Source organism: Mastomys coucha, unplaced genomic scaffold (genome assembly GCF_008632895.1).
Source record: "Mastomys coucha isolate ucsf_1 unplaced genomic scaffold, UCSF_Mcou_1 pScaffold21, whole genome shotgun sequence".
NCBI classification, from domain to species: Eukaryota; Metazoa; Chordata; class Mammalia; order Rodentia; family Muridae; genus Mastomys; species Mastomys coucha.
Window position 1 is genome coordinate 90,703,922 of NW_022196904.1, and position 25,376 is coordinate 90,729,297.

At 47.2% G+C, this 25,376-nt stretch overlaps 1 protein-coding gene across 3 annotated transcripts in view; it reads left to right on the forward strand.

The window, feature by feature from the left end:
- Clpb (caseinolytic mitochondrial matrix peptidase chaperone subunit B) overlaps positions 1 to 25,376 on the forward strand; it is a 123,498-nt gene that overhangs the window by 93,051 nt on the left and 5,071 nt on the right. For all 3 annotated transcript variants that reach the window (XM_031387595.1, XM_031387597.1, XM_031387598.1), the window contains 5 exons: positions 7,978 to 8,092; positions 17,471 to 17,548; positions 18,585 to 18,640; positions 22,561 to 22,605; positions 22,957 to 23,118. In XM_031387595.1, the coding sequence (XP_031243455.1) occupies positions 7,978 to 8,092; positions 17,471 to 17,548; positions 18,585 to 18,640; positions 22,561 to 22,605; positions 22,957 to 23,118 (456 nt within the window). The remainder of the gene's footprint in view (positions 1 to 7,977; positions 8,093 to 17,470; positions 17,549 to 18,584; positions 18,641 to 22,560; positions 22,606 to 22,956; positions 23,119 to 25,376) is intronic.

Sequence of the window (25,376 nt, forward strand, 5' to 3'; positions counted from 1 at the left end):
CCATCCATCCTGAAGGCTAAGCACTCTCCGCCTCTACCTCATTGCTCTGCTGTCTACATCATCTTTGAGTAGGCTGATCCATCTCTCCTTTCTCTTCTGCTTGTTTTCACCAAACTGCAAAATCTCAAATGGCTTGTCCAGTTGACACAAAACTGTCCAGCACAGTGTTACCACTCTGATCTTGTCTTGTTCCTGTTCTGTTCCTCCTGCACTGCACTCCACCAGGACCCAAGCCTCTTCCACCTTGAAAGAGTATTAGCATCATATGTCTGGTTATGGAAGATTTGGGAGTAATATGGGGTGAATTGAATGTTATTTCACCTATTTATGAATGACAGCTCTGTGCTGGACTGTGGGCTAGATAGCCAAAAACAGATGAGTAACTCCAGAAGCTCGCCATCGGGCAGGTGGACAGGCAGATGAATCTGTGGTTTGACTAGTCAAGAAAGGCTTCCTGGAAGAGAGGTCAACCCCTAGCCCAGTCTCCCATAAAAGTGCAATTCATTTGTCATTCCTACCATTACTGATCATTGAAGCACTGCTGTGTGCATGACATATCCTTTCTCTATTCCTGTAACAAACTCGTGCAGCAGCTCTTAATACCTGTCCACAAATGGGAAGCCTGAATAGGCAAGAAAGACGTGACACACAGAAACCAGGCTGTCTGTGAGGGTCTTAAATGTGCCGCTGTGGTACTGTGTTAACTCTTTCTAGACTATAACTATGTCTCTTTACATGGGTGCTCTTTCTGCCTAAGCCTGCTGGCAACCATGCCTTATATGCCAACCCAGACTTCCACAAATGTGACACAGGACTTGTGGCATTAAACTTTCTCCATCTATTACCAGATGGCAATGGATGGTGGCAGGCTGAAGGATAGGCTCTGCTGCCATATTCCTTCTGTATTATGTCCTCATCTGCCAGGCATTTGTGTTATCTGCCTGACCCAGAAGGTGATTCTGAAAGCTCCCCCTCCCCTTACTATTAGTGATTTATGCATATTTAAAATTATCCATAAGCTTGGTTTTTTACTTTATTCCTCTTAAAATATATCTCTGACTCTCAGAATCTGTCACCTTAATTGGACGAAATGATTTTCTCAAAATGACTTCTCTCCAGGCAGTGGTGGCGCATGCCTTTAATCCCAGCACTTGGGAGGCAGAGGCAGGCGGATTTCTGAGTTTGAGGCCAGCCTGGTCTACAGAGTGAGTTCCAGGACAACCAGGGCTATGCAGAGAAACCCTGTCTCAAAAAAAAAAAAAAAAAAAAAAAGGCTTCTCAGGTTCTCTAGGTCTCAGCATTCTCCAGGCCTTTGTTTCTTTTACCTCCTGGGAAGATCCAAAGTGGGAGAGGCCCAGCCACTGTCCCTAGCTTGCTGTCCTACTGTGGGAGAGACAAACATTCTTAACTCAAAAAGAAAACAAAAAAACCTGGCAGGTGCCTCAGAGGGATGCACAGGGGGTCGGGGGCACTGTAGAAAAGCCTGCCCTTCTCCTGGCAGAATGAGCAGGGCAGGCTTTATAGAGGGGTTAGCCTAGATCTCACTTTGAATGATTCCGGTACATGGAGAGTTTAATACTTAACGCCTAGACCATCTTCATGTCCTAACTAAGGGATGAGAGAGAGGTAGAAATATATCTCTGTGCACATGATGGCAGATAAAACAAAAATATGGGGAGCTGTCCCGTGATGAATATTCAGCTGAGGGGGATGAGCGCATGCCAGCCGCAGCTCCTCTCCAGATCCTCACTCCACTGAGACTCAGGAGGAATTTATTGCTCATTTTAATCACACCCAGAGAATGAATTGGCAGGAATATTAGGCAGATAGGCCCGTCCTATATATTTTATTTGCATATCCCAGTGGCAGCATCACAAGCATAAGCTCTGCCTCTATATTTTTTCATTTGCTTCAGGGTAGCTGGGGATGTGGTGCTCCCCTGGGCCCACATTCCAGGCTGAGAGCCTGGGTGCTCCCACCAGCCCTGAGTGAAACTCTGCAGGAGTGCTGGGGTAGAGCACCCGGGGGCGGGGGTTAACATTTTAACACAGAGGGTATGTGTATGAATGGATACACAAACAGATAGAATTAATGTAATTATACACAAAGTAAATATTTTAAGGTTATACTCATGGTGACTCTTTTCTCTCTGTGTATGGGAATTTTGCTGCTTGTTTATTCACCTTAAAACAAGATTTGGGGGTTGGGGTGGGGGTTCCAGCAGGGTTTCTCTGTGCAGCCTTATCTGTCCTGGAACTTGCTTTGTAGACTAGGCTGGCCTTGAACTCAGAATTCAGAGATCTACCTGCCTCTGCTTCCAGAGTGTTGGGACTAAATGTATGCGCCATCATCGCCCATTTTGTTTTTATTTTTGGAGTTTGCTTTTTCCCCCTGTAGTTAGGGCTGAACTCAGGGCCTCAGAAGCACTGAACATGTGCAGTACCAGTAAGCAACACACTCAGCTCACATTTTTTTACATACATGAGCACACTTACCAAAATCAAAATATCAAAAATCATTGATATTAAATAACCTTCCCGTGGTATTCAGATTTCCCAGCTCCCCAGTATCCTCTTTACAAGGAAAGACAGTCTGGGGTCTAAGTTGGATTCAGTTGTCATGTTCTCTGAAACGGACTGGTTTCTCAGCCTCCCCTCATTTTCCATGAACTTGCCATTGTCACAGGTACAGGCTGGTAATTTTGTAGAATGTCCTACTGCTTCCTTCTGATTCAACTCACTAGATATTTCTGGCTAGAATACCCTCGGTGTTTATTTTATTGTGTAGCCCAGTGGTAGAAGCAAATAGAGCAAATGTGTGTTTTCAATCTCATCTCCATAGTTAACTCAGTAAGATGGGGCCTTCTCATCCCAGGTAGAAAGTGCAGACTCAGAGACAGCATGGTCTGTCTCTCCTGCCACCAGCTGACCTGGCTTGGATTCACTTATCTCCCCCAAGACAGTGACATGGTCAACCCTCATAGAACTATGAAGATCAAATCACTGACCCCACATCAGACAAGACTCATCAGTGAGTGCTAAAACTAGGACTAAAGTTTTCAAAGTGACAAGATAATTGACTTCATGATGTCAAAGTTTCTCCCTAAAAATACTGATTACAAAGGGCAGAGTGGAAGTGGAAGACCTGGCAGAAGATCAGGAATCACGAGATTGTCAGCATCACATGCCCTGAATCAGAAAGCATCCAACTCTTTCTTAGCCACTTGGCTTCCCACCCTAGCTTTCTCTCTGGTCCTCTGGTCTCTCTGAACCAACCCAACCATTTACAGAAATATTACACAAGGTCAAAAATTACATAAGTAAATTTAAGCCAGCTCTGTTGGCAGCGGTTGAAACCACCTCTGGCAGAAGCCTGCAAAAGACCAGTCCCAACTAGGGTTAACAGGCCTCTGGGTTGACAAAGGGAGGTGTGAGATGTTATGTTTTGTTTTTTTGAGACAGGGTTTCTTTGTGTAACAGCCCTGGATGTCCTGGAACTCTCTTTATAGACTAGGTTAGCCTCAAATTCACAGAGATCCATCTGCCTGCCTCTGCCTCCTGAGGGCTGGAATTAAAGGTGTGTGCATCTCTAGCACAAATAGAGGAGGGTACTGGAAAGGTGGGGAATGGATTTTGGAAGGTGCCCTGTGGCCAGCCCTCTTCACATAGAGTGTATTTTATGGCCTAGTTAAGAAGCTTTCAAGTCCCTTCCTACCTCTCTCACCCCATAATCTCCTGTTCCATTTGGTTGGCATCCATAGCTCTTTTTTTTATTTCCGTTAATTTATTTATTCACTTTACATCCGGATTGTAGCCCCCACATCTCCTCCCAGTTCCCTCTCACATGGCCCCTCCCCTTCACCTGGGGGGAAGTCCCTCCTGGGAAACCAGGCCACTCTGGCACCTCAAAGTCACAGCAGGACTAGGTACATGCTCTCCCACTGAGGCCAGACAAGGCAGCCCAGTGAGGGGAGCAGGCTCCACAGGCAGGCAACAAACTCAGGGTAAGCCCCCGTTCCGGCTGTTGGGGGGCCTGCATAAAGACCAAGCTGCACATCTTCTACATGTGTATGTGGGGGTGGGGTGCTTCAATAAGGCAATTTCTTTGTGTTGGATACCCTGGATTCTTGTGCTGTCGTCACTCCTACCCCAGTCTCTGTTACCCACTAGTCCCTTTGCTGGCCTTCCTACATAGTTCTTCCTATCACCACATTTCAGGGGGTTAGACGTCCTGACCAGGACTTAAGGTCAGACTGACGTAGCAGTCAGAAGTATAAGGCACACCTGAGGGTACAAGAGAATTTGCAAACTTGGCTTGACCTTTCTGTTCCTCTCCACCTGGGACTTACTCTGGCCACCTACCACCAGCACCACAGTGGCTTTCTCCTCACCAGCTTCATTGTCAAAGCTGTCACCTAAGGCATACCCAGTAATCAAGATGCTGGTCATACACCTCTACCCAAAGCCCTCCCTTGCTGTGCCACTCATCTCTTCAGTGAGGCCGGTTTCGCTAGGCCTCCCAGCCCTTTCCTGTAAATGCACTCAGAGCCAGAAGGAGTGCCATATTAAATCAAGACTGATGGAAACCAGGATCTTCGATCAGCCAGCCAAGATGCAGCATGGGAGCCGGCTGCTGCCAGCTCCAGGTGAGAGGATCTAAAGTTAATTGTTCCAGGCTTTTATTAAGAGGATGGTCACTCCCCACACCTGTTCTCCTGGCAGCCCCTTCATAGGACCTCTCAGTCCAGCTCTCTGCCTCTGTTACCTGCCATGTCTTCTAGATAAGTGGAACCCCACTAGAGCAGAGCCTTGAGCTCGTCCTTTAGCCTTTCCCATGGGCCTTCCAAGAGCAAAATGCGACAGCAACATAAAGCCCTTCTGAGCCCCTCCTCTCCCCCAGCTTGAACAAATACAAAGCATGTGTTTTCCTTCTCCAGTTTTTTGTTTGGTTTAGTTTGGTTTGATTTGGTTTGGTTTTTCCTACTGACTTAACTTTCCACAAAGATGGGCTCAGGACAGTTGCCTTTAAAAAGCGACTCATGCCTACTATGGAAAAGACCCAGTAGTCAATCCCTAGTAGTGTAAAACAATACAAACTAAAAGATGATTTCTTCTACACCTTGGCAGAACAACAGAAAGTACTACATTTGACCTCATGTAAGAACTAGTATGTGTGTGTATGATACATATGTATTCCATGATGCACATGTGTGAGGAAGTCAAAGAACAACTTTCAGAAGTCTGCTCTCCCCCAACTATAGGATCTGGGAGTTGAAATCAGGTCTCAGCCCTGCAATGCAAACAAGCATTTAAACTGTTGAGCCATCTTGCCAGCCCTCCTATACATTTTTACCAACGGAATCTGATGCCCTTTCAGAGTTTTTTCTGAATAAATAATTATTTGAGACTTGAGGCGTAGGAGGATCTGACTGTGTTCTAGAGAGTAGTTCTAATGGAGCCTCTCCCAACACCACCAGGAAGCTCCCAAAAGCCAGCCAGTCCATTCAGACTCTACCCCAATGCTCCCTTCATAGTAATTAGAGCTCTTGCCCTTTGTCCAAGAAATTAATAGGACTTCTAAGCAACATAAAATCTTGACACACACACACACACCCCAAAGAGGAGTTACATGAAGAAGAAATGTTTTCTGGAGAATACTCAGGGAACCATCATACCTCACTCAACAGAGTAGAATATGAAGTCTCATTAGGCTTGGCCTGGCACAAGAGGAAAGGTGTATGCTATGAGGCCCCATAGATGGAAATATTGCAGAGACAGAATTCCTTGCCATGTAAGGAAAACTGGTGGCCAAAGAGAGCTGCCTCAATTAGTCAAGGTGTCTCCAGAAAATGGACCCTGTGAAGACAGCACCTGCAGACTGAGGTACCAAGAGAGGGCCCCTTAGGAGGTGTTTCCGAGGCAGTGGGTATCCAAGTGGACTTGGTTCCTGGCTCTCTCTGGCACTCAAGCTAGAGCACCTCTTCTTTTAGTTTATGGATCTCTGCCTGTGATCAAATTAAATAAAAGGAGTCCTGTACTTCACCCCATCTCACCCCCAAAAAAATTAGATTAGCCAGTTGTATACCAAATGGAGTAAAGGGAAGTAGCTGCTGTGTGTGTTTGTTTCTTTGTTTTGATACAGAGGTTTTTTTAATGTAGCCCTGACTGTCCTGGAACTTACTCTGTAGACCAGGCTAGCCTTGAACTCACAGAGATCCACCTGGTGGGGAATAGTATTTATCCAAGGGCTGACATATAACTTAGGGTTAAAGTGCTTGCCTAGCATGAGCAAGGACCCTAGGCTCAATTGCTACTCTGGAAGGAAAAGGGAAGAGAGAGAGAGAGATGCTCAGCACTTCATAAGGGTAGTAAGTACTTGGAAGACATCTGAGTCACGTGACTACCACTTACTACCAACCCACATTTCCTGCAGGCTCTGCCAGATGCTTCTACCATTTCCTCCTCAAGCATCCTAAAGGGTGGGTATGGGCACTATCTCCATGCTGTGGTGAGGGAACTAAGATACCTCACCACATGCTGAGGTTCTTACTGCCTCAGTCTCCAGCTCTTAAATGGATGAGGTCATTGGAGTTCATATCTGTCTGTAGAGAAGCTTGTTCATTCTGCCATGTAATTGATTCACTGTGAGCCAGAAAAGCCCAACTTCAGATGGGAGGTGACTCTAAAAACTGAGACACTGAATGAAGTGCTGAGTACAGTGCCTGGCACACAGCACTGTGTAAATGTGCCCGGCAAACCCTGGCAAGGCAGCTTCAACTTCAGGGTCTGTCCAACAAGCTGGCACCATTCCCAGTGAGAGTGTGAGTGTGTGTGTGTGTGTGTGTGTGTGTGTGTGTGTGTGTGTGTGTGTGTGTGTGTGTGTGTGTGTGTGTATGAGAGAGAGAGACTGACTTGTCATCAGTACCTTCCAGCCCAGTGGGCCTGAGTGCTGAATGGGCTTGTGGACAGGGAGGAGGAAGAGGCAGATATATGGCTGGAGTTGGCAGAGCCAGGTGATGTATGTGGCGCCTGAGGGAGCTGCACAGTGACACTCTGGATTCCAGCCGGCAAGCGTCACTCCACTGGGATCGGCGCCGAATTATTGCTCCATATGAAACTGAGGACTGATGGGAGCTTTCAGTTACAGACTGATAGCAACAGCCAAAATTGGATTGTTTGCTATTTATTTTTTTTAACTTCTGTCAAGGTCACTACTATAACAGGAAAACACTACCCAAGCAGCAGGTATTTTTCATCCACTCTGCCCGCAAGAACAATCTGCAAACACAACTTTTGTGACAGGCCCTTACCCTGGCAGCTCTCTTCCAAGAAAGATGCCCACGTTACTGTGGCCTGGGGAGAAAAGCCACCTGAAGACCTGGCATCTGCTTTTCAGTGTAGGATCCATCTGCTTTTGCCTCAGTAGATATGTCCTCATCAAGGTCATGCCCTCAGCCCTGACCACCTGGTTACCTGTCCTCCATTTCCTTCCAGTCTCCTGTGTCCTGGAAAGCCCCACCCAAGCATTCCATATTTGTGTATCTTCCCCTTTCTGTACGTCTACACTACCCAGTCTAGCTGTTAATTCTCTCCTTTTTGTGTCTATATTTTTACATCTACCAGATGCTGCTGCTGGGCTAGAGCTCACCTGAGTACTCATCTGGAGTCCAGATGGGTACTCAGACATTTGGCACACTTTTCCAGCAGTGTTTTTAGTGAAAGATACAGTAAGCACTTAACACTCTCAAGCCACGAGGACAGTAGTTGGTTCTGCCCAAGAACTCTTTGTGGTAATGCCCTGCCACTCATGCTCCTCCTGAGCAGAGGGGTGGGGTGACCTGAAATAGCTCTCCAGTGGTCATAAGGCAGAGCAGGACTCTTGAGCGCCAACATCTACTTTCTCCTCCACTAAGAAACAGACTAAACCAAAGTCCTGCTAAAGCCAGCATCCCTGAACCATCGCTCTTTTTTCCCTCAGTACATGGAGAAGCAGAGAAAACGTGAGGCAGAGGAGCGGCGGCGCTTCCCACTTGAGCAGCGACTGAAGGAGCACATCATTGGCCAGGAGAGTGCCATCGCCACCGTTGGTGCTGGTGAGTCCTGTCCTCAGTGGCAGTCAGGAGGGAAAGGGGCAGCTGCTATCGTGGGGTGCACATCTTGCTGCTCTAAGCCAGAGAGATACACTCTCTATTCAGAGTTACTGTCTGCTGAGTACTGCCTGTGAGGACAGTGCCTCTATTGCCTTAAGCTCTTGCATATTTTAGGTCTTTTAGTCCTTAGAGCAGTGCTGTGAGGTGGGCACCATCAATACCACTGTTGTCTTCATCTGGTCCACTACCCCTTATCTCCCAAGAAGGGTTGGAGCTGAGCTAGAACAGAACTTCAGCCACCCCAGCACCCACTCCCAAACTTTGAGAATGGTTTGCCAGTAGCTGCATGTCTGGATCTTACAGAAAACATCCCGAGAAATGCCTTCTTCCCCACTGGTGAAGGGCTTATTGTCAGCCTGAGGCCCTGGCCACACACAGCTCTCTTTCAACAGATGTGTACAGTGGGTGCCGCTGAAGGCATGGGCCTCATCTTGTTCTACAACTTGGACCTGTTTCAGGGTGACTTGAAGCAGGTGAAGCAGGGAAGCAGTTGTCTAAGGGAGTCTCCCCTTGAGACAGGTGATGCTCCAAGGATGTTCTCTGGGCCAGTGGACACAGTTTTAGGCTTCTATTTACACTTGTAGAGCCAGAACCTATTTTTAATGTTTTTAACAGGCCCTTTAGGCTATCTGCCACTTAGGTAGAATTTAAAACCCTCGATTTTGAACTGTCTTTGCCAGTCCTTTGACTAGTCCCTCTAGTCCCTCAGCATCTCATCCCATTAGATGCTCCTCAGTATCTTCTCAGAGCTCACCAGGCTGTCTTATCTCCATCATCCTCATGTAGCATGGGAGCTCATGAGCCCCTCACCATGGGCCTGACTTTTAGCATAAGAATTGAACCTAGGGACCAACGCTGCCATCCCATCTAGAAGTCAGAGTCACACAGACATTGGGAAGAGCCATTACTTGGGCCCAATCTGCACCCGGATGCTCTTGGGTCCTAGTTATATGCATCTGTCTCCAGCTGCCACCTACAAGATGAGAATCCCAACTGAAGGCCTAACAGAACATACTGCTTGTTGGAGCCTCATATCCACTTGACCTGGGCTACAGCTGCCCTCAGGACTCAGTTTCTTAGATACCTGTTTCCAATAGGCTTCTCCTGACCTCTGGCCTCCACTTCTCAGCAGCCCCTCAAGCCCAGAGGCCAAAAAGCTTCCTAGAAATAGTGTTTTACATTTGCCCCTGTGCACCCCAGCTTCTTTAGCATCACTTTCCTTGCCTTTATATCGAGGTACCAACATTAGCACCCCATGACTCAGAAGCCCTTGTTTTCCTATCTGTGCCACACAACACACAACCTAGTCCCTATCCTAAAAATGTTGTCTTGGGTTGGGCCCTGTACTTTTGAGGTCAAGCCTAGAGCCATTTTCTTTCACCTGTAAATGGGCACCCAGTCCCAGCTTGCCTCTTCCTCAGCACTGATCTAACCTCTGATGCCTGGCTTAGTGTCAGCCCATCCCTTGCAATTGGCTCAGACTGGGTGATCTGCTTTCTGCCTCCAAGAACTGTCAGAATAAGCATCCTGGGAACTCCCTTCCCTTGAAGTCCCTCTTGCATCTTCTGAACTCTGTATTAGGTCAGTGGTAAACTGGCTGCCAGAAGTCCCACTCCTTGCCTCATTGTATAGAGATTGGCACCACCAAGGCTCTGGTGACCCTACACAAAATAGGAACTTTAGGGTCCATGTTGTCTAAGGCTGTGCCTTTTTTTGCTTTCATTTGTTGTGTATCTGCCTTGCTGAGGAGCCCTGCAGCTGGGATCACACTGAGAATGTCCTGCACTGTGTTCATTCTTGGGACCAGCTCCCAAAAGCTTCTGGACCCCCAAAAGAAGGAACGAGCAGCTTAGTGGCCTAGTCAAAGCATGAGGCACTTTCTGAGTCCGAACTTGTAGTAAGCAAGCAATGCCCAGAACCTCGACACCCTAGAACCCCAGCAGGCATAGGAGGGTAAGGCATATCTAGAGGCTTTGTCAGGCTTCTCTGGGTTCTCCAAACTAGTGTTCCATGTGTGTTAGGGACTACCTAGAGGGGGACAGAGCCTGGTACCCCATGGGTACCATGAGGGTGGGCAGCCAGAGAAGTGCTACAGAATGAATTGATTTGATAAATGGCCATTTATTACCCTCACGAATTGGCTGAAACCAATTTCGGTCACATCAACCCCTGGTAAGTGCTGGGATATTGATTTGTGCAAAGTAATACAGTGAATTTATCAGTGTGATCCCCAGCTGCGGGGCTTCTAGCAAGGATGGCGCACAGTTACTGCCTTACAAATGGAGGAGCTAAAGCACCAGTCCTCAAAGCAGACCTCCATGGCCGCTCTTGTCTGTTAGGGTCACATGACCCACCAGGCTAGCCTACATATTACAAGGGTGTGGAACGTGAATTTCTCCTTCCAGAACCCAGAGCTTGTCTTGGTCAAGTGATGAAAGATGTCAGTCCTAGCTGTCAGACTTCCTGGGAGCAAAGTACAAGTCACATTCTCCTCACAAAGGCTGTCTGGTTAGCATGTTCAGAACTAAGCCTCCAGTCACTGGACTAGATAGAAACGTACACATTTCCTTGGCTCCACCATCCTTCCTTTTTCACTCTGTACAGTTCAGGTATCAAGTTCTGTCCTTCTCTTCTATGGTTCTCAAACCTGGCCTCTCTTCCTTTTCCTGTACATTATTTACTTACCTCACTGCTGTGATAAAATATCTTACAAGAAGCAAAGCTAAGGAAGAAAGGTTTTATTTGGGCCCGTAGCTCAAGAATATAGTCCATAATAGCAGGGGATCTTAGTGACAGGACCTTCAGGCAGTTGGCAGCAGAAAGTAGTTAATGTTGGTGTTAGCTCACTTCCTCCTTTTATTGAGTATGGGACCCTTGCCCATGAAATGGTAGCACCCACAGATGAGGTGGATCTTCCCACTAGAGTTAACCTAGTCTAGATGATCCTTCACATAGGCATGGCCAGTATTGTCACCTAGGTGAGTCTAGATCCTGTCAAGCTGCCAGTACCAACCATCACATCCTGATACTGGCCATGCAGTGGCCCCCTTTCCTTCCCTTAGTGTTCCTGCTGGGGCAGAGTGATCTGTAGAAAACACAAATTTAGGGCTGAAGAGATGGCTCGGTGTTTAAGAGCACTAGCTGCTCTTCCAGAGGTTCCCAGTTCAATTCCTGGTGCCCAGTTGGCAGCTCACAAGTGTAACTCCAGTTCGAGAGGATCTGACACCCTCACACAGACATACATACAGAAAAACACCAATGCACATAAAAAATTTTTAAAAAGAGAAAAGAAAACACAAATCTAATATCACTCCCTTGATATTATTGAAGCCTTTGCGTGGTTCTTGCCCAAACATGTCATAAAGGACCTACTGCTGCTGTGGCTGCCAGCCACCATCACTGCCCCTGCTTGCTGCTACATTCACACCAACCCCTACAGCCTGCCTTTGCCTTCCCACCTGAGTCTGCCACTGCTGCCCTATTAACCTGTAGTTCTTCAGGCCTTCCTGAAATGAGGTTCCAGCCCAGCCCTACCACTGCCTAGCCCAGTTCAGGAGCAATGAACTTGAGGTTCCTTGTGAGAGGCCAGCCATGTCTGGTGTTATCCCCACTGAAGCAGTTTATAAAAATTCACTTAGGTGCTGTGGCCACTTGTCCTCAAGTAGCTCACAGCATGCCAGAACTCTAGTGAGGTCGTTAGTTATTCTTTTCATCTCCTGAGTGGGCAGTAGTAGGTCAGCCTGCACAGACCTGGCAGCTTCAGAACTGTGTCTGTGTAAGGACATGGGCCTCACAGACATTCCTCCAGCTCCCAGCCGATTCTTTGAATCCCTTGCCCTGCCTCAACTCTATCCTTCCACTGTACTTCCACAGAAGGGCCTGCCTACGTGCCCTTCCCAGAATGTCTTCCCATTCTCAGGGCCCGTTCCCTGGCCTTCTTGTGAACATCCCTCATTACATGAGTGGTTTGATATCTATTGGTGGGATTTTCTCTCAGAGATCAGGACCTACCTGTGTTAACTGTTTCTTAGCGTTTGGCCACAGCTGTACAAAGGTTGAGTAAAGCTGTACAGAGGTAAATGAAGACAGCCCTTTTCTTTGTTTGGTGTGTGTGTGTGAGTATGAGTGTGAGTGTGTGGTGTGTGTGTATGAGTGTGAGTGTGTGGTGTGTGTGAGTGTGTGTGAGTGTGTACGAGTGAGTGTGTGATGTGTTTATGTGTGTGGTGTGTGAGTGTGTGATGTGTATGAGTGTGTGCGAGTATGAGTGTATGTGTGTAAGTGTGCTATGTGTATGGTGTGAGTATATATGTGTGTGTGTCTATGAGTGTGTGTATGTGTATGTGTATGTGAATGCGTGTGTGTGGTATGTTTTTGTTGTTGGTTGGGTTGGGTTGGTTTGGTTTGGTTTGGTTTGGTTTGGGGTTTTTTGGTTTTTTTCAAAAGAGGATTCCTCTGTGTAGCCCTGACTGTTCTAGACCAGGCTGTAGACCAGCCTGATCTCACAGAGCTCCACCAGTCTCTGCTTCCAGAGTGCTGAAATTAAAGGTGTTCACTGCCACCACCTGGCTACAAGAGCCCATGTGATACTCCTAGTTAACATAAGGGTGACTCAACCTCAAGCATTGCTCCAAATGGCTGGTTCCCCTGGAGATGCCACAGCATTGTGTGTCCAGATTACTAGGTTATTTTGAAAATCCTCTAATGAAATGACCATTAGAACTTACCAAGAGGGGCTGTGGACTGATGACTCAGCAGTTAAGAGCACTGGCTACTCTTCCAGAGGACCTGAGTTCAGATCTCAGTACCCACATTGGGTGCCTCACACTGCCTACAACTCCAGCTTCAAGAGTCTGACACCCTCATCTGTCTTCCAGCTATCTGCACACATGGTATACACACATAAATAAAAATAAATTTAAAAATAAAAGAACTTGTCAAGAAGTGTGAGCTCAGGCTGCCCTTGAGCCTCAGCAGGATAGAGGCAAAGCTCTGGGTTAAGAGTAGGCAGTTCTTTTTCCTCTTTGGTTTTTCACATACCAGAGCCTTCCCAGAATACCCTGTTACACCTTGTGCGTCAAACATCCAGGTACAAATGTTCTGCATACTCCCAGCGCATCATCCCATCTGGAGCCCTCAGTCTTACATCAGAGTGCATGGGAAGTGCATATAAGAGCTGGTTTGCAGAAGAGATGCATAAGACTCCCCAGTGGACTCAGGAGAGACCAGCAGCCTTTCCCCAGAGTGGCAGAAACAATCTGCAGCACTGAGCCTCTTCCAGACACACTGTCCTCTGTAAAAGGGGATAAAAATCACCCTGCCTTTTTGCGGTCCCAAGAATATCAAGAATTAATTTAGTCAACAAACATTAAGCCAGAGAGAGGCTAGCTTCAGGAATCCATAAGGAATTAGAGTGCCCAGTACCCTGCCCCATATAAGGCCACAAATAGAAGAAACCCCTTTATTGATTTCCCATGGCTGGTTCCTAGTTTCCTCCTGTATGAAACAGAGACATTATTATACCACTTGGCATTATTACATTGTTGAAGGAGATATTTAAAAAACTGACACTGAGGGCTAGAGAAGTGGCTCAGCGGTTAAGAGTACCAACCTGCTCTTCCAAAAGTCCTGAGTTCAAATCCCAGCAACCACATGGTGGCTCACAACCATCTGTAATGAGATCTGACACCCTTTTCTAGAGTGTCTGAAGACACCTACAGTATACTTACATATAATAAATTTTAAAAAAAAATGACACTGAACCAGGTAGTGGTGGCTTAAACCTTTAATTCTAGCACTCAGGTGACAAAGGCAAGTGAATTTCTGAGTTTTGCCAGCCTGGGCTCCCCAAGAAACCCCTGTCTTGAAAAACATTTAAAAAAAAAAAAAATAGCTGGGCAGTGGTGGCGCACACCTTTAATCCCAGCACTTGGGAGGCATAGGCAGGTGGATTTCTGAGTTCAAGGCCAGCCTGGCCTAAAGAGTGAGTTCCAGGACAGCCAGAGGAGCTACACAGAGAAACCCTGTCTCGAAAAAATAAATAAATTTAAAATGTAAAATGCGAACAGACACTGACTGCCATCATTGCTGCCACAGTGATTTTCATTACTTTCACCCTAATCATTGCCCTGTCTCTGTGGGGAGCTGACAACATATGAACCTCCATCCATTTTAGAAGTGAAGAAACCAAGACTAAAAAGAAATAAGTACTTTATTCAGCCAACAAGGAAGTGGCAAGTGCCACTTAAGCAAGCAACCTCCTCTTAAGGCATCATCTCCACCCCACTGCTCTAGAAATGAATACGTAACCAGAAAACTGATAGGCTCGGGACATTATGATGGAATTGATCATGAAGACTTGCTACAGAGTTTTTTTCCCCAGTGGTCTCATAGTAACAGAGAGGCCAAGAAAAAGCATCTGGTGAGGGACTGGTGAGATGTGAGCTAGTGGGAGAAGAGCTAGTGGGAGAAGAGCCTGGTTGGAACTTGCAGAGCTGGGGTCTGTGGGGGCGAGGTGCTGAACTGCACTTGCAGAAGGCCCCTGACACTATGGAGAGCAGTAATGAGGACAGGATTAGGGCTTCCAGAGCTGCCTTCCTTTGCTCTGCTCCTGACACAGTGTAGGCTCAGGGGTCAACCACAGTGGGGTTAAAGCCCTGCTCTTCTGACTGTTCCTGTGGACCTAAGCAGGTTTCCTAATGTCTATGTACATATTCTCATCTATAAGACAAGAGTCAAGTTCCCTGCCCATCTTGCCTCATATAACCATAATTATACCCATAATGAGGCAATGTGACGTTACTGATACAGAGATTCTTTATAAAGTGCTAGTAAAGTAAGTTGCACATATGCTGAGCTACAGTAAGAGCATCAGCACTTATAGCCACATGCATGTGGGACCCTCCAGTCTCCATCTGGCCTAACCTTTACCCTGGACTGACAGGACTCTCCAGGCTCCCCAGCCTCAGTCCTCAGCCCTGACCAGCCACACACACCCTGGGGCTCGCCTTCCCCAGTTTTTCCTAGCTGCCTTCATTTTTCATTCTGTCGGACTCCATCTGCTTGGCCGTTTTTCTCTTCAGATATTATTAGAAATATCCAGAGTTATAATTGTTTAATGGTTGGCATTTCGCCTGCTTCACAGGGACCCCAGAGCAGGCCCACCCCAGACTCCTGCCCTGGGTCTGGCAGAATTGACCAGGGACAGCTGTGCAGTGGAGTCTGCCTGGCATTATAAAGAGCTCTTTCCCAGGTGCATTATTAGAAAGGAAGGGGAAAGATGGCCCCAGGCGTAATTCAATTCCACATTCTCCATGGTGTTTTTTTGTGCTGCACAGCCAAGCTATGTGCAGCTCTCAATGGGCTAGGACACTACCCCAAAAGAGCAGCCAAGAGCAGAACCTCACAAACCCGATACCCTGCCTGAGGGGCCATTCCACCTGTCCAAGTGATGCTGGGTCCTTCTGCCTTTCCAGATATACAAAGCCTAAACCTGCTTCAGGCTTCCTCTGTTCTCAACATAGATTTTCATCTCTGCCAACTTTTAGGAGAATATGGCTCTTCTCAGCTGAGCCTCTGTCAGCCCTGCCTGTACACATACACACTTGTTTACATGTAGTGACCACTAAGTCTTACCTTCTGCTAGTTTACTACCTGAACCTGTTCCCAAATACTCTCACCCTATTTCCTTATTTCTGTTGGCAGACAGGCTTGGAGTTTCCTCCTTTATCGCTGTGTTCAGGGCCATGGGGTCTCTCAGTAGCCCTCCTATCCAGCCCTTTCAGAGAATCCCAACTAGTTAGAGAAGATCCAGATTTCAGCCCAGGAGAGAATCAGGTCATTTCCCCCTTGTGCTTCTCAGGGAGCAACTTCTGGAGCACAGGTGGCTTGTCTGATCTTAAGCTTGCACTGTTTCCATTTGTTTCTAAAAGTTGAGGAAGAAGGCAGGCATGGGGCGGCCCAGACTCAGCCTGCTCCTACCTATCCTTTATGTTAGTTCTTCTCCCCACCACTTTGGACCCACCACCTCTCCAGATTCTGTCAGCCCTGTGATCTGTCATCAGTCCTGTGGCTGCTTTGAAGCCCAACTACATAACATTTGGGAGCTTGACTCCTTCAGATTGGCAGGCAATCCCTAAGACTGTTGACTCCTTCTCCATTAAGTAAGTTTCCAGGCCTTGTCCTCTGACATAGATCCTTTTCTTACTGTCCTGTGACACTCTGGGGAACCAGACCAGACACACTGTTCCATCTGCAGACAGCCCCTGACATTGCACAGTGCTCTGTTCTCTTCCTGCTCCTAACCACTGTGTTTCCATTAGTACCACCCAAATTGGCACTCACTTTTAAAGCGGCTGTATGGGGGGGGGGGCGCTAGTTGGTTGGTTTGGGGTAGTTGTTTACTTATTTTGTGTTTTGTAAAGGCAAGTTTTGAGAAAGAAGCAACTCTTACATACCATCTACCAACTATATTGACTTAACAAGTCTCTTTATCTGTTGCCTGTTTCCTGTTCCAGATGATGGAGTTACACATCCTTTCCCTTCAGTGTTTCTGTGGGACTTAAATACATTGTTGGTGACTTCCAGTTATACCTAGTATCCAGGGTGTCCAGTAGGTGGACTCTTCTCATGATTCTGCCTCATCCACTCCATAGCTGAAACTGGGTATCCTCACCTTCATGCATAGCCCTTCACCCCTTACTTCCTCTTGAAGAAGAGCCTCAAGAAACCTATTATAGATCTGTCCCTCTCTTCACCCCCAGCCCTCCAGAAGCCATAAAGGAAATAGACCCCAGGCTGTACACTGCCCTTGATTGGCTTCCAGAAAATACTTTTGGCTCTGTTCTACTTCTTAAACCACAAATCAGAACAGACCTTGGTTTCCCCAAATGGGAAAGAGCCCAAGCCTTACGCCTCCCTGGGTCCCTGGGTATTACCATATCATTCTCTACTAGTTTCCCAGGTGAGAAGAGGGTGACCAGCGAGAGTTAATGTTCCTCTCAGATTCTCCTCACCAGTCCCCCACCCCCCTCACCTCCATTCACCATCCACCCGCCTTTTGGTTTCCCTGGCAACGCTGAGTGCTCATCCTGGAAAACTTTATCCGAAATCTGCTCTGGGCAGCTTTCCAAATCCATGCTAACCTGATTAGGTGTCTCTAGGGGCCTTGCCAGCTAATCAGATTAGGCAGCACTAATGGTAGTGAGGACTTTGAGTGGGCGCAGAGCAGTAAAACATATTGTATACTTAGTGATAATTATCCTGCCTTTTGTGTCATTGATTTATCTGTCTCCCTCCCATCCCATGTTGTGTGTTTGGCTGTAGCAATCCGGAGGAAAGAGAATGGCTGGTACGATGAAGAGCACCCTCTAGTCTTCCTCTTCTTGGGATCATCTGGAATAGGTAATCATGGGCAGATCGGCCACTGGGGAAGCAGAGCTAGAGAAGCATCTGGCCTGAACCTGACAGCTCCAGAAACAGCTGCCCTAGATCACAGAGTCACCAAAAAATTAGACCTGGGCTTACTCCCTGTGCATGCCATAGGCTCACCTCTGCAGAAATGAACCACCTTCACTGCCTGGAACACCAGCTGTATTCACAGCAGGCTAACTTTGGGAGACTCAGGGAATACTCCTGTGCACAGGATACAGCAGAACTGATTGCAGTAAAGGGCATGGATACCTTTTTACTCAGTTGGGCTGTATCATCTGAGGTGTCCTCTGCCTTCCTCCACCTCTACCTCCCTCCATGGTTGATAGGTCTTTCATGATATAGCCACTACCTCTTTACCTCCCAGCACCTTCATGGACCTGACCATGAAGCTCTGTGTACCACATAGTAGCTTTACCATCATTCCAGATGGCCGTTCCAACAAACTACTACTTTGGAGTTGTCCTCTTTGTCACAAGATCTGTGGAGCCAGTGGCAAGTACTCTTGTCATCTTCTAGCCTTTTCTTGGCCTGAGGTTCCAGAGCCTTGAGTGTTTAAAAGGGATGCAGGGCATGAGGCAGGAAGTCGGGGGACTCCTAGAAGAGATGAAGTTTGTGCTAAATTACAAAGAATGTGTTACATTACAAGAGCCTGCCTCCACTCCTAGGATGCTGCTCCAGAGAACGTCCTTGGCATCATCACGGGGAAACTGGATGTGCACTGTGATTGCTGTTTCAGCTTCACCTTAGGAGAGTTTCTGGACCCCAGCTTCCTATCCATAAAGGGAGCTCTCCTCAGTGTCCATGCATCCTAATGTTGTTCTAATTGTTTTGAGACAAGGTCTCTTTACCTAGCCCTGGCTGTCCTGGAACTCACTATGTAAATCCTCCTGCCTCTGCCTCCCAGTTGCTGGGATTAAAGATGGGCACCACCATAACTGTCCCTAGTGTACTTTTACTCCAAAGATTGTCAACTGGTTCTGACCCAACTCATCTACCTTATTCCTAGGGAAAACTGAGCTGGCCAAGCAGACAGCCAAGTATATGCACAAAGATGCGAAAAAGGTAAGGAATTAGGACCAAGGTCTAGTCTAAGTCAGGGAAACTTTTGCCATTCATGCTTGTCCTGAAACCTAAGCGGCAGACAATTGAAATGCTGGGCCCTGGCCCCAGAAGCAGGCCTCTGCTCTAGCCAGAGATTGTTCTGAGAATTAACTTTTTCATGCCTCAGTTTCTTCAGCTGTGAAATATAAATGATCGCCTTTAGCCTGCCTGAGTCAGGGCTCTTGGGAAAACTGGATGAGATTCATCTGCACATTGCTGAGCACCCTGTCCTTGCCAGACATCTTGCTGGATGGACTCACAGCTAATACAGTGTTTATTGAGGGCTCTCTGCAGGAGCTCAAGCTAGCTCGGTATCCCAATCTGGTAGGGCTGTGCTACAGGGATCCTGGGGCTATTGGAGAAACAAGTAGGAATGGTGTCTGCTGCTTCTCCATGGAGCACGGGCCCTCAACTAGGATTCCGCTCTGCTTCTCACCATAGCACAGAGCCTGGGAGTCTCCTTAGCTATGTTTATTCACACCTGGTTTTAAAGGCCTTGGATGACTGGAGATGCTTTTGAAGAAGCAGTCCTTGGTGACACTACAAAATACTCAGTTAAAGCTAAATACTTTCCCATCATTAAGGCTAAGTTCCCCCATTTGCCCCTGGAGGTTGCCTAAGACTCCAGTGTGCTTGCCTAGTTTCATTGCCACCTCCCCTCTTCACACACCTCATCCCCAGAGGCAAGGAAGGGCTGCTTAGGCCCTGCCAGCTAAATAGCCCAGGAGCAGAGTCCTGTAGTCCCCTTGTAGCCTGCCTGTTCCCTTGCCACCTCCCTGAGGATCCTTGGATCCATAAAAACAAAGCCCAGGTTGTGTGAGTCCTTCTGCGGAGCAACTGGCAAAAAGAAAACTCTTAAGCTTACCTGTCTCTGCCATCAGCTGTGCCTAACCTCTACCAGACCCACTGCAGACCCACTAGACAGGCAGGCAAGCAGGCAAGAAGTGTGTGGCATGCTAATGTGCTCCAACCGAAATAACATAGCGGCTTTAGACAATTCATCAGGTTGGCAGCGATTGAAACAATTAGCACTCTGGAAAGGGCCATAAACTAGCAAGACTATTAGGAAAGATGCAGTTACGGGCAGGAACCGCCAATTAGGGATGAAGAATTCTGAGTGGTTTAATTTTAATACTGTCAGAAAGGTTAATATTTAATTACAAATTATAATCTCCTTATCCATGCTGTCTTAATATGTCTTCATACACAGTGGATGTGGGAGGAGAGTATCTGCTGACCCTCTGCTGTAGAAAGACTGTTGATGCAGGTACCTTTTAGTTGGTGCATCCAATGGGGACAGAAACCCCCACCACCACAGGGTGTCTCAAGGGTAGGATGGAGGTCAGTACATACGTCCCCCACAAGGCACATAGCACCCTCTCCTTCCTGCATCAGCTGTTTGGCAGTGCACTATGGGGCACCAAGCTCAAGAGCCATGGACCCCTTGACTTGAGTTCCAGTTCTGTTTTCTCCTGGCCCTAAATAGGTTCTTCTCCACAAAAAATCACAGGGAAGAGCTCTCTAGTCCCTCTTCTGAGGTTGTGGTGAGCATTAGCTTACTCAGGCTCCCGTACACTGTCATAGACACTCTCTCTCCTTAGCCTGTCCCAGCAGAGCCAACCTGCTGTACACTCTTCCTTGATCCTATGAGGATACAGTGCTGACTTCATCTGCTTTTTAGTTAAGAGAGCTGAAGCCCTAGAGTAGCAGAGGCTTGCCCAAGGTTGTTTGTTAGGAGGAGGTGTGAGCCCAGAGTCTAGCCTTCCACTTTTCTCTCAGTACCATTATTCTCAGCTGTTCCAGGGGTGAGATTAGAAACATGTTGGCTTGTCTGTTTCACAGAGGAAGATGAGGTGCATAACTGGCCCCCAGAAAACACTTACCTACTGAATCATGTGTGATTCTTCTAGAAAATCCCTTTTCGGTCCCACCCCTTGGACCAATCATTACAGAGTATTTTTCCATGGATATTGCCTAGCCATGCAGGGGACACTCATGTTTGAAGCATGCCACCAAAATCCAAGAGAACCTTGGACAGTACGCTGACAAGCCAGTGTTCCTGAGACCTCCAGGACAGTCAGTAAAGTGCAGAAAGTGTTAGGTGTGAGTCCAGTGTCACATAGGCTCATCACAAGTGGGAACTCTGTTCTTGTGCCTCCCAAGGGAGCACTGGCCTGGGAGTCGGGCGGTCTGGGTCTGCCTTGTTCCACTGTTTGTGAAAAGATACCAATGCTTACCGCCTCTCAAGGCATTATTGATAGCGGCAGTTTCTTACCAGATCTGTTTGTGAGCTTACTGGTTTTTCTTCCCTCAGCTTCTGTACTATTTCCCCCAACTAGACAGCCTTGCTAACTCTCATCAGACTTAGTAATCCTTGAGAAAGAACCTTTTGTTCTGTGATATCATCATAAGGCCAAGTACTGGAGCCCAAAAGACTTTCAAGTTTTAGTGGCACTATGGTGGCAGGTTAAGAGCAATTATTTGAGTCTACTTCTGTGTGGAATTGATTGGGACTCTGTTTTCATCCATCTTCTAACTAGTAGGTTCAAAAATGTTGCTCTCCCACTGGATTACTAAGACAATGGTATAAAATGGTAAACTCCATTACTCCTGGTATTACATATTACCCATAATGCACAATCGGGACATGTTGGATGTGATCATAGTTTCTGTTTTCTCTTTGTATATAACCAAATTAAAGTCATATGAAACCAAAAAGACTCCAACCAAGACTATCAAGCCCAAAAATTTGTCCAAGCCACTTAGCAAGACTCTAGAATAACTGAGGCGAGGTCACTTGTCATAAGAAAACACCTCTATACCCTCTGGGTTCTATGACAGTCCCTTCTGAGCACAAATCTCTGAACCTTTCAAATAAAGACTACTAGGAACCTAGCTATTGACAGGGGAAATGAAAGGCAGTACTTGTCAACCAAAAACTTAATAGCAAAGCCTTGGACAAGATACTGCGTTCTGTGGTTTGTTTCTTCATCTCCTGCTTACCACAGGCTGTACTCACTCTAAGCCATTTAATAGCTTCCTCAGAACATTGCAGGGCATTTACTTAGCAGCTGTACTTACGTGTTCTACCGGAGCTCAGTAAGGAGAGAGAAGCAGAATTTTTTGATAGCCACAATGCCCTCATAGCGTCAGGAACCTATGACAGGGAAGGCTTCTCTGCCTGTGTTAAATCACACACTCTAGTTCCTCTTTCCCTGGCTCTAACTGTGGCCTTCTCTCTAAGCGGCTTTCTGGGAAATCATCTGCATGACCATGGTAGAGAAAGAAGATACAGGCTCATCATAGATGCCTTTTAAGAAAAATGTAAAATAATAGCTGTGAGCTAGCTATAAAGAAAAATTAAGGGGACATATGCCTGCCATAGTCTTGCAAAGTTGAGGAGCACTGTGGAGACCCACCCTTCATGTCCTCACCATCTCTACTGGTGGTGCTGACCTTGGCCATGCCTGCCTGCTCCACTCAAACTGACAAACTGCCACTTCTTGAGGACAAGGGCTTCAGTGCTGTGCACACACGGAACACCCTCTGGGAATGGTGGGTGGGGGTGGGAGCCATAGATAACGTGGTAATGAGACCTATAAAAGCTACCTGGGGGAAGGGACATCCTGGATTGTATTTATAAGGGCAAAGGTGTGATCTGGCCTTATTAAGGTAGAAAATAAAAGTATTCTTTTATTTTCCTGTGGGTAAAAATTTTATTTTTATTTATCCTGTGGGTAAGTGGGTGAGAGAAGGCAAAGACTAGGGAAAATGTGAATTTGAGAGTGTAGCACATCTGAAGGCCTAGGATAGTCGAGGGGACTGGCCTGGACCCTTCGCTTGCCTCCTGTCTCACACTGACAAATCTTATTTCCATTCAGGGCTTCATCCGGCTTGACATGTCTGAGTTCCAGGAGCGACATGAGGTGAGACAGTCTTCAGGGAAGTGTGTCTCAGAGGGCCTGAAATAATCACTACTTGGGGTTTTGTATGTTTTGTCACTTGAGCCTTTGGCTTCCAATAATTCTTCAGCAGCCCTGGGATCTGTCCTGCGGGCAGAGAGGGGTATACATGCACAATAGGGTCACAATGATGTGTTCTGCACAACATTTCTGAAGACACTGATTCATCTACTCTTCTATCATGGCAGAATTCCAGACTATCCCTGATGAGACTGGACCTCTTAAGAACTGTATGCAGCTATCTTCCCACACTGGCCCATGTTGTAGGCTAAAAACACAAACAGACATTTCTAACATGTTATTGCCTTCCACCAGGTAGCCAAGTTTATTGGTTCTCCACCAGGCTACATCGGCCATGAAGAGGGTGGCCAGCTGACCAAGAAACTAAAACAGTGCCCAAATGCAGTAGTCCTCTTTGATGAGGTAGACAAGGCCCATCCAGATGTGCTCACCATCATGCTGCAGCTGTTTGATGAGGTAAGAGCAGGCTGGGACACAGGAGAGGCACTTGAAAGCAGCTAGACTTCATAACCTGTAGGCCCATCTAGAGGCACAGCAGGGCAGGGGAAGGGAGACAAGAATTTAGTTCTGGCCCTGCTCCTAACTGGCTTTTTGACCTTAGCAAATAGACATAAGGCCTCCAGGAACAAAGAAGAACATATCATTTTATGTATATAGTATTTGGCCTGCATGTGTGTGTGTCTGTGTACCATAGGTGGTGCCCACAGAGACCAGAAGAGGCCATCAGGTCCCCCAGGGCTGGAGTTATAGATGGTAACTACCATGTAGATGCTAGAAATCAAACCTAGGTCCTCTGGACAAGCAGCCAGTGCCCTTGACTGCAAGCACTGCTGGTCTGTGCTAACTCGTTTTAAATGGAAACCACATCATTACTGATGAACTAGTATTACTGGGGTTCATACCAACTCCTGACAAATTGGGTAATCTCTCCACTGGTCAAGGTGGTCTACAAATGAGAATTTGCTTTTCTCTGTCCATTTAATATCTACCTCTAGCAAAGATTTAACAAAGGGGCTGGAGAGATGGCTTAGCAGTTAAGGGCAGTCTGCCCAGGAAGCACGAGAGCCCAGCTTAGCGAGGTGAGCTGCCAGCCTGTTTGGCCTCTGGCCTTCCTACAGATTCCTCTGGTGGCCTCCTTGGCCCCGAGAGAAGTAAAGCAGCTGCTGACAACTGGGACATGCTAATGGCCTCCCCTTAAAGCCAGTCCCCCTGTCCTGCCACACAGTTCCACTGAAGATCATTAGGAAGCTAATGCTAATTCCTTCCTGTAGCACACAGCCCAATCTGCTAGTCTGTGAAGCTCTTGATCCCATTGACCAAAAAGCCACAGTCTGAGTTGACTCAGTCAGTTTTAAGCATACATGCTGTTGAGGATGGGCTCTGGACTGGTGCACTCCAGCCAGTCCCCAAGTCCAAGCTGGAAAACGCTCAGTTGACTAACTGCAGATTCTTATTTTACCTGTTTGATTGTTTGGTTTGCTTTGGTTTTTGAGACAGGGCTTTCCTGTATAGCTCTGGCTGTCCTGGAATTCTATGTAGACCAGGCTAGCCTCAAACTCAGAAACCCACCTGCTTCTCTCTCCACTGTGCTAGGTTTAAAGGTGTGCACTGCCCGCCATGTGCTCATGAGGCAGACACAGGGCTGGAAGAAGAATGCTGATACACCAAGGCTCTGGGGTCTACAGCTCTTTACCAGGGCTGCCATTCAGAAAGTGGGAGCAAAGCAGTACACATGAAATGGCTAGGGAGAGGGCTCAGAGCATACTATGACCCTGACCCTGGGTTCCATTCTTGGTCACACACACACACACACACACACACACCAACTAATATTTAAAGCAAGCAAAGGATATAGATTTATCTTACAGGGGATAAGGAATTATTTGAAAGACCTTTAAGCAACAGTGTCAGATTTTCTCTTTACAAAGACCCTGAAGGCAGGTGTGCAAAGGAGGGCCTATCAGGAGGAGAGCCAGTGAGGAATCAACTGAAGAATCCATCTGTAGCTGCAGCAGCCTGGTCCAAAGCAAATTTCATGATCCCTAGACATCTTTGAAGAGAGAGGTATTGCCACCATGAACTAGTGTCTAGCCTGAGTAATCAAGTGGCTGAACCATGAGCTAAAGCAAAGAAATCTGCAGGCCAAGCAGCAGATGCAGACAGAGGAAGGTGACCCCTGGGGCATTGCTGAGAATAATGTCTGTGGACCAGCCCAGAGATGCTCCAATTTAGGAATATTTAGGCATAGTGTGGCCAAAAGTCACGATTCATGATTCCTTCAGCACAAAAGCTAACAGAAGCCTCCAAAAGGATGCCCCCTGTCGATCTAAGCAGGATTCTGTGGCCCAGAAGCAGTGAGGGATTAGCCTGCAAGCCCAGCATGGATCAAAGGTTCAAGGAGGAGTCACCACAATGACAGGCAATTCACAGAGTGTAGCTTATGTGTTCATTCTTGAAGCATTGTACAAGGCAGAAGGGAGCACACCCTGTGTGTTACTGATGAGCTGAGTGGACGCGGCCCCTGAGGAAGGAAGGCACTGTGCTGGGGAAAGTAACAAATGCAGTGGTTATAAGGGCACGTGATCCAGAGTTTGGGGTGACAGAAGTCCCTGGACCCTGCCAGGCCTGACCTCCCAGTCCTACATGGAGAAAATCAAGAACTCTCTAGCTGTCACCAAAGGACCATGAACACTGGATCATCTCCAGGAAAGAGC